The sequence below is a fragment of the Lampetra planeri genome, unplaced genomic scaffold (genome assembly GCF_965212315.1).
Source record: "Lampetra planeri unplaced genomic scaffold, kcLamPlan1.2.h2 scaffold_287, whole genome shotgun sequence".
In the NCBI taxonomy this organism is placed as follows: domain Eukaryota; kingdom Metazoa; phylum Chordata; class Hyperoartia; order Petromyzontiformes; family Petromyzontidae; genus Lampetra; species Lampetra planeri.
The window spans coordinates 38,977-51,782 of record NW_027615114.1 but is presented as its reverse complement, the minus strand read 5'-3'; the positions used below and the strand labels follow the sequence as shown (position 1 = coordinate 51,782).

General features: G+C 56.2%; 1 protein-coding gene across 2 annotated transcripts in view; it reads right to left on the bottom strand.

Annotated features, from left to right (window-relative positions):
• LOC144740759 (uncharacterized) overlaps positions 1–12,806 on the bottom strand; it is a 41,368-nt gene that overhangs the window by 15,395 nt on the left and 13,167 nt on the right. For both annotated transcript variants that reach the window (XM_078623505.1, XM_078623506.1), the window contains exons 3-5: positions 10,113–10,231; positions 9,089–9,196; positions 3,796–5,130 (exon numbers count right to left, since the gene is read on the bottom strand). In XM_078623505.1, coding sequence (XP_078479631.1) covers positions 3,796–5,130; positions 9,089–9,196; positions 10,113–10,231 — 1,562 coding nt within the window. The remainder of the gene's footprint in view (positions 1–3,795; positions 5,131–9,088; positions 9,197–10,112; positions 10,232–12,806) is intronic.

Below are 12,806 nucleotides of genomic sequence, written 5' to 3'. Positions count from 1 at the left end.
TAGGCCACGTAAATTTACCCGGGCCTGCCCACCATCATGAAGGACCTTAATGATTGTGAGCAGAGGGTCAGTGACTCCAAAGACACGAACAACAACCCAGAGCCCTGGCCTTTTGATGTTATCATAGACCTTGACCAGGTCAAGAAAGCAGAGATGTAGGTCATGTTGAAATTCCCTGCACCTCTGCTGTAACAGATGGACAGAGAATTTGGCATCCGTCCAATATCACCCTGGCTTGAAAACCACATTGGGGCTCCCTAACATTCAACAAAGACCAAGATCCCCCATATAGCCTTAACAGACTGTTGGGGCAAGTGCTGTTAACGATCATCTGTGAAGGCCGGCACAGCACACGAGTGGCGATGCTTACACATTGCACAAAGTACTCATTTGAGGCTGAGTTGACCTAGGGGAGGCCCAGGACCAGTTCAGATAATTGTTACCGGTGGTGGCCGTGAGCGGGAATCGTACCGGGTCGCCGGGTTCTTAGCGCAGCGCGCTAACCACTACACCGCCGCTCCCCACACACGAACACGCACACACAGGCACGGACAACAACAACCGCCATTCGCCACTAAGTGGCGGTGACGTCACCACGACGCTTGTGCCAGGCCAAGTGCACCTTGAGGCCACGTGAAGTGTCGAACGCCCGCTGGCAGGAGGTCACGGGGCAGACCCAGCAGGTGCCACGGGTCGACTGACCGAGATGACCGAGATGACTGGCTGATGCACCACCTGTGCCCCCTACTGTACCAACTTGCTGTGCTTTAGCCACCCGGCGCTCCGCTCGTTGTTGTGAGCGTCGCTCCTCCGCCCTCCGTTGTTGTTGGAGGGCGACTGCCTCCAACTGCCCAGTAGCGTCCTTCACGAGCCTCCTCCACTGAGGCCGATCTTGACACCGCTGATACCAGTCATCGGCAAGTCCACTCAGCTCCACGTCCTCCTGTACCACATCACTCCATCTCTTCTCTAGCCCGTGCCACGCCCGTTTAGCCCCCTCGATCCGGCCGAACAAAAGCTGTTTAGGCATGCGGTGGCTGGGCATGCGGGCTATATGACCCAGCCAACGCAGCCTTGCCTGCAGGAGGAGCTCACCGATGGGACTTTGACCAGATCTTTCAAGGATTTGTGAGCTCCTCACACAATCCAGCCTGGTTAAACCCAGGATGGATCGTAGGCAGGCCAGCCTAAATGTTTCCAACCAGCGAAGATGCTCCATTAGGGGGGTCCACGTTTCGCAAGCGTAGAGAAGGGAGGGAATGACTGTGGCCGAGAAGACCTGAAGCTTCGTGCGGAGCAACAGACCAGGTAGCTTCCACACAGCGTTACGCAACTGATGAAAAGATATTGCCGCTCGACTGATTAGGAGTGAGACCTCTGCTGTTAAACTGGAGCCGGTCATAAGCACACTGCTCAGGTATGGGAAACTCTCCACTCTCTCCACTACTGCCCCATCACCGATTGGGAGTTGTGGGGGTGGAGTGTCCGATGGTACAAAATACCCAGGCAGGTGCTTAGTTTTGGTGGGGCTGATGGTAAGGCCTCACCTCTTAGTGGCACGCTCCAGTCACAGCAGCAGCGTCTCCAACTCCTCTTCTGAATGAGCAGCGATTACCAAATCATCGGCATACATAACGTGGTTGGGAGCCATCCCTTGATCGCACCCGGGCGTCGATCAGCCTCCCATTATATCTGTACGAAATGGAAATTCCCCTGGTACAGCTATTGAAGGCTTCACGAACTACATGGTCAAAATAGATGTTAAATAATGTGGGAGCCAGCGGACATCCCTGTCGCACCCCAAGGTGTACAGGGAAAGGCTCTGACTCCCGGCCACGTAGTTTTACCCGGGCCCGCTCACCATCATGAAGGTCCTTAATGATCGTTAGCAGAGGGTCAAGGACTCCGAAAGCACGAAGAACAGCCCAGAGCCCAGGCCTACTGATGGTATCATAGGCCTTGACCAGGTCAATAAAGCAGAGATGTAGGTCTTGTTGGAATTCCCTACACCTCTGCTGTAGCAGACGGACAGAAAATATGGAATCTGTGCAGGACCGCCCTTTCCTGAAACCGCATTGGGGCTCTGCACGCCTCTCCTCAGCGTGCCTATCAAGGCGATGTTGAATAATCCTTGCCAGGACCTTTCCCGGCACACTGAGGAGTGAGATGCCCCTGTAGTTGTTATAGTCTGTGCGGTCCCCCTTCTTAAAGAGGGGGACCACCAGGGCATCCTTCCAGTCCTGCGGAACCCGTCCAGTGGTCCAGACTGTTGTTATCATGTCATATAGGGCAGTATGTGCACAAGCGCCACCCTCCCTCAGCATTTCGCTTGGGAGATCATCTCTGCCCGGTGCCTTTCCTGGTCTCAGACTCCGGATCGCCTTCAGTACTTCCTCAACAGATGGCACCACAGCCAGCCACTCACCAGCCTCAGCAGGGTTATCCCCATTTTGTGCCATGATGTTTTCCTGGCTGAGAGATTTCCCCTCCCCGAGGACCTCACAGAAATGCTCAGCAAATCTGCAAACCTGTTCCTGGGGGTCGGAGATTTGATTACCGTTTTGTCCCCTAATGATGGTAATAGGTGTGGCGCTGCAGGTTACTTTTTTGATGGAGTTAAATAGTGATTTGTGATCGCGGGCCACTGAGGCAGACTCTATCTCCTCAGCAACCCGCGACCACCACCCATCCTTGCAGCGCCTTATGGCTCTCCGAACCTCCGAGCGGAGGCTACGGTAAACCTCCTCATTCTCTGACGTGGGATGCTGTAGCCGATGAGAGTGGGCCTGTCGCTTTTTCTCAACTAACCTGAACACCTCCTCTGTCAGCCATGGTTTCTGGGGAGGTCTGGACCGCGTGCCCAAAGCAGCCATTGCAGCTGCATGAATCACAGTCCTAAACCTCGCCCATTTACCCTCGACATCAGGAGGAGTGGGGGACGATGCCAACCCCAGCTGCAAGCGATGATGAAATTCTCGCTTGCAACTTTCATCAGCTAACTGAGACCAGGCCACTTTTGGTTGGAATGGGGTCCTGGGTGTACACCCACCACCGGAGTGGAAGAATGGCAGGCGCATCTTACAGATGACTAGTCGATGGTCAGAGGGCAGATCAGCTCCACGGTAGGTCCTGGTGTCAAGGACATGGGCTCGCATCCGCTGGTCCGTCACTATGTAGTCCAGCAGATGTTCTTGCTTGGACCCGGCATGCATCCATGATGTTGTGTGGATGCGCCGATGCCGGAAGAGTGTGTTGGTAATTACAAGCCCATGGGCTGCACAAAAATCTAGCAGCCTCCTACCGTTGTTATTGAGCTGATCTGGCCCATGCATTCCAATCACTCCAGACCAGGTGCCAGCATCATGACCAACTCGGGCATTAAAGTCACCCAACAAGATGACTCTGTCCCGAGTGGCCACTTTAGCCAGCACCTGTGACAGGAGGTCATAGAAGGCATCTGACTCATCGGCTTTGCCTGCATCCCTCCACGGATGTTCATCTTCGGTGGGGGCATAAGTAACCACGACCACCACTCCTCCCCTCCGGTTGATGGGAAGGCGAGCCCAAAGTATCCTGGGGCTTACAGCTTCCCACACCTCACCGCCACGCTCCCACGCCCCCTTCATTCTTTTGTTCAGAAGAAGAGCCACACCCTTGTTTGGCAGTCTCCTGTCCCGAGTGGAGGACTGTCCACCCCTCATGGTGGCAGGAGCCAGAACACGCATGGACACACACACACGCACACGCACGCACACACACGGTGCCACCCCCATCCACCACTACCACTGGACTCACCTTTCCATGCTGCACAACTGGGACCACCGCATCAGGAGGCACTGCCGATCCTCCACCGTGGGCCCCTCCTCCACCGTGGGCCCCTCCTCCACCGTGGGCCCCTCCTCCACCGTGGGCCCCTCCTCCACCGTGGGCCCCTCCTCCACCTTGGGCCCCTCCTCCACCGTGGGCCCCTCCTCCCCCGTGGGCCCCTCCTCCACCGTGGGGCCCTACTCCACCGTGGGCCCCTCCTCCTCCTCCAAGGACCCCTCCTCCACCTTGGGCCCCTCCTCCATCGTGGGCACTTCCTCCACCGTGGGGACCTCCTCCGCTGTGGGGCCCTGCCTGGGCGTGCTCCTTGGGCTGGGTGTTGAATTGGACGTTGAACGCCGGGCGGCTCGGCGTGGCCTCCGCCGAGAAGCCGGAGTGGACGCCCGCGCTGCCGGCGGGCCTCGCCATGCCACCACCTCCCCCTCCAGCATGCACTACCGCACCACTTCCACCAGCATGCACTACCACACCACCACCACCTCCACCATGCACTAACGCACCACCACCACCACCTCCACCATGCACTAACGCACCACCACCACCTCCACCACCACCACCTCCACCATGCACTACGGCACCACCAGCATCACCACCTCCACCATGCACTACCGCACCACCACCTCCTCCACCATGCACTACCGCACCACTACCACCACCACCATGCACTACTGCTCCACTACCACCACCACCATGCACTACCGCACCACCACCATGCACTACCGCACCACTACCACTACCACCACCACCACGCACTACCGCACCACTACCACCACCACCATGCACTACCGCACCACCACCGGCAGCTCCCACCACTCCCATGACGGCGGTGCCACTGAAGCGGGCCCCGCTGCCAGCCGCCCCTCCAGGGCGGGGCACAGCGGCCTGGTTGGGCCCAGGGGAGGCCTCACTCGACTTGATCTGAGTGGAGCCCTGGGATGGCTTGTAGGGAGCCAGGGGGCCCTGGGAGGGTTTGGAGGGAGCCAGGGGGCCCTGGGAGGGTTTGGAGGGAGTCACGGAGCCCTGGGAGGGTTTGGAGGGAGCCAGGGGGCCTTGGGAGGGTTTGGAGGGAGCCAGGGGGCCCTGGGAGGGTTTGGAGGGAGTCACGGAGCCCTGGGAGGGTTTGGAGGGAGCCATGGGGCCTTGGGAGGGTTTGGAGGGAGCCAGGGGGCCCTGGGAGGGTTTGGAGGGAGCCAGGGGGCCCTGGGAGGGTTTGGAGGGAGCCATGGGGCCCTGGGAGGGTTTGGAAGGAGCCACGGGGCCCTGGGCGTCCCCAGCAAACACAGCGTGGGACGTCACCTTGGCCGCCTGTAACAGACACGCAGAAGGAGAAGAAGAATCATTGTTAACATTGGTAGCCGGGCGTCCGGCGGCACTTGGTGCCACCGTTTGCGAAAGCGCAAGGAGATGGTCACTCACGGGGAGGCGCCCTCAAAGGTGCTCCGCTCTGGCAGCACTTTCCCCAACAGCCTCTTCAACAGGGGGATCTTTGTACCCACGTGTGTGTGTGTGTACACGTGTGTGTGTGTGTGTACACGTGTGTGTATGTAGTCCGGCAAAACAACCCCCAACCTCCTCGCAGTGCCGGACGGGCAACACTGTCGTGGACATTGCTATAGGGGGAGGGCCAATGCCCATTGGCCTCTCCCCTAATGGCGTCTGTGACCACCACAGTGGCTAAACGGGGGCTCTGGACGGGTGCGAGGGGCTGGTAACCCTTCCACCTTCAATTCATTACCACGAAACCACGACTTAAACATAAATATGTAACTAACAAGCTTGTGCCGGAGGCCCCGGGGGAACAGGCGTATATGACGTCTCCCGGCCAAACCCCATTTGGTGGAGCCAGGAGATTGAATCTTCACCCTCGGGGCTCCTCCAGAAACAACGAAAAACCATTGCGGATGGCCACGTGGAATGTTCGAACGCTCACTGCGGAGGAGAGTCTGCCACTCCTTTGTCGGGAGCTGGACCGGTAGCGCCTGGATCTCTGTGGCATTCAGGAGGTCCGGTGGACCGGTTCTGGCTCCTGCCACCATGAGGGGTGGACAGTCCTCCACTCGGGACAGGAGACTGCCAAACAACAGGGTGTGGCTCTTCTTCTGAACAAAAGAATGAAGGGGACGTGGGAGCGTGGCGGTGAGGTGTGGGAAGCTGTAAGCTCCAGGATTCTTTGGGCTCACCTTCCCATCAACCGGAGGCGAGGAGTGGTGGTCGTGGTTTCTTATGCCCCCACCGAAAATGAACATCCGTGGAGGGATGCAGGCAAAGCCGATGAGTCAGATGCCTTCTATGACCTCCTGTCACAGGTGCTGGCTAAAGTGGCCACTCGGGACAGAGTCATCTTGTTGGGTGACTTCAATGCCCGAGTTGGTCATGATGCTGGCACCTGGTCTGGAGTGATTGGAAGGCATGGGCCAGATCAGCTCAATAACAACGGTAGGAGGCTGCTAGATTTTTGTGCAGCCCATGGGCTTGTAATTACCAACACGCTCTTCCGGCATCGGCGCATCCACACAACATCATGGATGCATGCCGGGTCCAAGCAAGAACATCTGCTGGACTACATAGTGACGGACCAGCGGATGCGAGCCCATGTCCTTGACACCAGGACCTACCGTGGAGCTGATCTGCCATCTGACCATAGACTAGTCATCTGTTAGATGCGCCTGCCATTCTTCCACTCTGGTGGTGGGTGTACACCCAGAACCCCATTCCAACCAAAAGTGGCCTGGTCTCAGTTAGCTGATGAAAGTTGCAAGCGAGAATTTCATCATCGCTTGCAGCTGGGGTTGGCATCGTCCCCCACTCCTCCTGATGTTGAGGGTAAATGGGCGAGGTTTAGGACTGTGACTCATGCAGCTGCAATGGCTGCTTTGGGTACGCGGTCCAGACCTCCCCAGAAACCCTGGCTGACAGAGGAGGTGTTCAGGTTAGTTGAGAAAAAGCGACAGGCCCACTCTCATCGGCTATAGCATCCCACGTCAGAGAATGAGGAGGTTTACCGCAGCCTTCGCTCGGAGGTTCGGAGAGCCGTAAGGCGCTGCAAGGATGGGTGGTGGTCGCGGGTTGCTGAGGAGCTAGAGTCTGCCTCAGTGGCCTGCGATCACAAATCACTATTTAACTCCATCAACAAAGTAACCTGCAGCGCCACACCTATTACCATCATTAGGGGAAAAAACGGTAATCAAATCTCCGACCCCCAGGAACAGGTTTGCAGATTTGCTGAACATTTCAGTGAGGTCCTGGGGGAGGGGAAATCTCTCAGCCAGGAAAACATCATGGCACAAAGTGGGGATAACCCTGCTGAGGCTGCGGTGCCTCAAATATTGAAAGAGGTCACCCCCTGTGAGTGGCTGGCTGAGGTGCCATCTGTTGAGGAAGTTTTGAAGGCGATCCGGAGTCTGAGACCAGAAAAGGCACCGGGCAGAGATGATCTCCCAGGCGAAATGCTGAGGGACGGTGGCGTTTGTGCACATACTGCCCTATATGACATGATAACAACAGTCTGGACCACTGGACGGGTTCCGCAGGATTGGAAGGATGCCCTGGTGGTCCCCCTCTTTAAGAAGGGGGACCGCACAGACTGTAACAACTAAAGGGGCATCTCACTCCTCAGTGTGCCGGGAAAGGTCCTGGCACGGATTATTCAACATCTCCTTGCTAGGCACGCTGAGGAGAGGCTTGTGGAGCCCTAATGCGGTTTCAGGAAAGGGCGGTCCTGCACAGATGCCATATTTTCTGTCCGTCTGCTACAGCAGAGGTGTAGGGAATTCCAACAAGACCTACATTTCTGCTTTATTGACCTGGTCAAGGCCTATGATACCATCAGTAGGCCTGGGCTCTGGGCTGTTCTTCGTGCTTTCAGAGTCCCTGACCCTCTGCTCACGATCATTAAGGACCTTCATGATGGCGAGCGGGCTCTGGGTAAAACTACGTGGCCGGGAGTCAGAGCCTTTCCCTGTACACCTTGGGGTGCGACAGGGATGTCCGCTGGCTCCCACATTATTTAACATCTATTTTGACCACGTAGTTTGTGAAGCCTTCAAAAGCTGTACCGGGGGAATTTCCATTTGGTACAGATATAATGGGAGGCTGATCGACGCCCGGGTGCGATCAAGGGATGGCTCCCTATTGGTCAACCACGTTATGTATGCCGATGATTTGGTAATAGCTGCTCATTCAGAAGAGGAGTTGGAGACGCTGCTGCTGTGACTGGAGCGTGCCACTAAGAGGTGGGGCCTTACCATCAGCCCCACCAAAACTAAGCACCTGCCTGAGTATTTTGTATCATCGGACACTCCACCCCCACAACTCCCAATCGGTGATGGGGCGGTGGTGGAGAGAGTGGAGAGTTTCCCATACCTGGGCAGTGTGCTTATGACCGGCTCCAGTTTAACAGCAGAGGTCTCACTCCGAATCAGTCGTGTGGCAATATCTTTTCATCGGTTGCATAACGCTGTGTGGAAGCTACCTGGTCTGTCGCTAAGCACGAAGCTTCAGGTCTTCTCGGCCACGGTCATTCCCTCCCTTCTCTACGCTTGCGAAACGTGGACCCCCCTAATGGAGCATCTTCGCCGGTTGGAAACATTTAGGCTGGCCTGCCTACGATCCATCCTGGGTTAAACCAGGCTGGATTGTGTGAGGAGCTCACAAATCCTTGAAAGATCTGGTCAAAGTCCCGTTGGTGAGCTCCTCCGGCAGGCAAGGCTGCGTTGGCTGGGTCATGTAGCCCGCATGCCCAGCCACCGCATGCCTAAACAGCTTTTGTTCGGCCGGATCGAGGGGGCTAAACGGGCGCGGCACGGGCTAGAGAAGAAATGGAGTGATGTGGTACAGGAGGACGTGGAGCTGAGTGGATGCCGATGACTGGTACCAGCAGTGTCAAGATCGGCCTCGGAGGCTCGTGAAGGACGCTACTGGGCAGTTGGAGGCAGTCGCCCTCCAACAACAACGGAGGGCGGAGGAGCGACGCTCACAACAACGAGCGGAGCGCCGGGTGGCTAAAGCACAGCAAATTGGTACAGTAGGGGGCACAGGTGGTGCATCAGCCAGTCATCTCGGTCATCTCGGTCAGTCGACCCGTGGCACCTGCTGGGTCTGCCCCGTGACCTCCTGCCAGCGGGCGTTCGACACTTCACGTGGCCTCAAGGTGCACTTGGCCTGGCACAAGCGTCGTGGTGACGTCACCGCCACTTAGTGGTGAATGGCGGTTGTTGTTGTTGTGTGTGCGCGTGCGTGCGTGTGTGTGTGCGCGCGTGCGTACCTGCCACCCGCGTGGCTCCAGTGGAGCCAGGCTCTCCATCTCGGCGATGAGGCTGTTCAGCTGATCGATCTCCACCTCGATGCTCGACTGCTTCCCCAGAGGCTGCTTCTACAAGACAAAGACAAAGATTCCCCCCCCCGTGTAGCCTGTCACAGACTGTTGAGGCAAGTGCTGGTAGTGAGCACCTACCAAGGCCCACAACGGTACACGAGAGGGGTGGGTGGCCAGCTGCCCACGGCAGCATTTGTCTCCCCAATGCTGATTTTGATTGCACACCTCACCAGGCACAAGGCTCGGACGACATAGGGGAAGCCCAGGACCAGTTCAGATGTTGGTCACCCCGAGCCGGAATCGAACACGTGGACAGAGGCACCTGTGTGCACATTGTGTGTGAGTCCTAAACACGTGCGTGCTGTGCCTGTCTCCCCTTTATCTCCCTGTATCTCCCTGTGTCTCCCTGTGTCTCCCCATGTCCCCCGTGTCTCCCTTTATCTCCCTGTGTCTTCCTTTATCTCCCTTTATCTCCCTGTATCTCCCTGTATCTCCCTGTGTCTCCCCATGTCCCCCGTGTCTCCCTTTATCTCCCTGTGTCTTCCTTTATCTCCCTTTATCTCCCTGTATCTCCCTGTATCTCCCTGTATCTCCCTGTATCTCCCTGTGTCTCCCCATGTCCCCCATGTCCCGTGTCCCCCTTTATCTCCCTGTGTCTGCCCATGTCCCCCGTGTCTCCCCTGTATCTCCCTATGTCTCCCCGTGTCCCCCTTTATCTCCCTGTATCTCCCTGTATCTCCCTGTGTCTCCCCATGTCCCCCGTGTCTCCCCTTTATCTCCCTGTGTCTCCCTGCATCTCCCCGTGTCCCCCGTGTCTCCCTGCTCTCTCCGTATCTGCCCGTGTCTCCCTTTATCTCATTGTGTCTCCTCGTGTCTCCCCGTGTCTCCCTTTATCTCTCCGTGCCTCCCCGTGTCTCCACCCCTCCTCACCCCCCCCCCCCCCCCCCCCCCGTGTGTCTCCCCTCGTCCTCACCGCGATTGGCGACACGACCGGAGGGGGCAGGGGGAAGCCCCCCGGGGGAGACACGGGGCCCCCCGAGACCTCCTCCTGCTCCTCGCACGGCGGCGGTGGCGGCGGTGGGGGGAGGTCACCTGGTTTGGGTGAGCGGGGGAAGGAGCGGGCGAGAGGGTGTCAAGTAGGGGCAGAAGAACAACAACTCTCGGGGCAGATACGGCCCTCGAATTCATTCGGCACGACCCATGATTTCATTCGGCACGTAGCCGCGACTTTATCCCCCCCCCATCTCTGGTGTTAGCCCAAGCACGCACTTCCCCTTTGCGTGGGCCACAGTGGTGGGCAGGGGGAGGAGGGGCACCACCACCCACCCCACGTTTCCACCACCGACACGACCACAACCGCAAATTCCTCCACACGCAGCAGCAATTTCCCCTGACCCACGGCTTGTGCCTAGCCCTCGCACAGAGGCTCGATCTGTCTGCACAACGCTGGCGCTCGCAGCGATGGGGCAGTGGGAGTGCGCAGGGCGGTGCGACTGCGCCAGGGCATAACGGCCGGATAAGGGGGGGGGGTCCAAATAGCCCTTCATTTCAGTCTATGCACCAGGGCCCAAGCCAACCACGTCACTCTACTGCACCACAGAGACCCACAAACTAACACAGAGAAGCTGTAGACTCACGTTAAACACATCGACTCGCATGGAACCTATAGACTCACGCAGAGACCCAAAGAGACGCACAGAACTGATCGCTATACTCATAAACCCATATTGATCCACATAGAGACGTATAGACTCACATAGAGACCCATAGACTCACACATTAACCCAAAGACTCCCACAGAGATGCATCGACTCATACAAACACCGAGACTACCACAGAGACCCACAGACTCACATAGAGACCGATAGACTCACATAGAGACCCATAGACTCACACATCAACCATCAACCCAAAGACTCCCAGAAAAACCTAGACTTCCACAGAGACCAACAGACTAATATAGAGACCCATAGACTCACAAAGAGACTCATAGACTCACACATCAACCCAAAGACTCCCAGAAAAACCAAGACTCCCACAGATACCAACAGACTAATGTAGAGACCCATAGACTCACAAAGAGACTCATAGACTCACATAGAGACCCGTAGACTCACACATCAACCCAAAGACTCCCAGAAAAACCGAGACTCCCACAGAGACCCACAGACTCACACAGAGACTCATAGGCTTGCTTATTGGCGCATAGACTCACAACAAAAAGTCAATAGACTCCCATACAAGCTATATACTCAAAGAGAGACCCACAGAGACTGGCAAGGCCTACATAGACACCTTCTCCACAGAGGAAGCACACACACGTGCACACACACGCACGTGCACACACGCACGTGCACGCCCCGTCAGGGAACAACAACCGCCGTGCCCGTTCTCCGCGGCACAGCGGGCGGATCGGGTTCGTGCCGAGGTCTGGGTGCCCATGGACGTGAACGACCTTTGAATGTTATTATTATTATATTTAAAACAACGTGGGTGAAATTGTGGAGCAACAGCCGTATCAGACGTGAGCACATCCAATCGGCACAATCATTGCTTCGCTGCAGCTAAAAGACTCATAACTACCCCCCCCACCCCGCACCGCCGCCGCCGCCCTGTGTGTGAGCTCGGCACTCGAAGGCCGGAAGGCCGGAATGGGTGACCTCGCCGGACGGCAGTGCTGAGGAAGAAGAAGAATAAGAAGGGAGAATCTTCTTCTTGGTTCTTTCGGTAAATTGTTCTTTACCCTTCTATCTGGCAACAAAACTGACACCTTTTTACAAGGAGTCATGTTTGCATAGACCGCAATACCTGCAGTCATAATACAAACAAAAGACATAACTCTGATAATGTGCGCTGTCCTTGAAGTTGATTGGTCCACACCCGATGCAGCTTTCCTTAGAGCCTAGTCTCACATGGGTTGGACCAGATGACGCCAAAGGGCGCACAAAAAAGGTGTCAGTTTTGTTGCCAGATAGAAGGGTAAAAAAACAATTATCCTATTTTTACTGGCAAATGAGGTTCTCATAGTTCTTTCGGTAAAGTCACGTAGAAGGGAAATAATAAAATAATAAAAATAAAACATAATAAAATAATTCTCACGACGTTTCGGCCACAACGCAAGCAGCCGTCCTCAGGTGAAGAACAGGTCTGTCGGGGAGACAGCGTCTGAATGAGACCCGAGGACGGCTGCTTGCGTTGTGGCCGAAACGTCGTGAGAATTATTTTATTATGTTTTATTTGTATTATTTTATTATTTCCCTTCTACGTGACTTTACTGAAAGAACCAAGAAGATGATTAATAATAAGCAACCCATGTTGTAAAATCACATTGGCGCTGCAACTCCGGTGACTTTGATGAGAGAGTCAGCCAGAGGACAAGACACGAAACTTGACGGTTCCAAATGCTTTCGACCCCAAATTGCGTGCGACGTCTGGGTACTGTGGAAATACAAGTGACGCTTTTGAGAATTGTGCACGCGATTGTTTGTTCGGATTGTCCACACAGGGCGCTGTTGTCTGTGCTTGTGCACCACGGCGCACAGCAGCAGCTGCAGCAGCAGCAGCAGAAGCAGCTGCAGTAGCATCAGCAGCTGCAGCAGACGCATCTGCAGCAGTAGCAGCATCAGCAGCAGCAGAAGCAGCTGCAGTAGTAGCAGCAGCAGCTGCA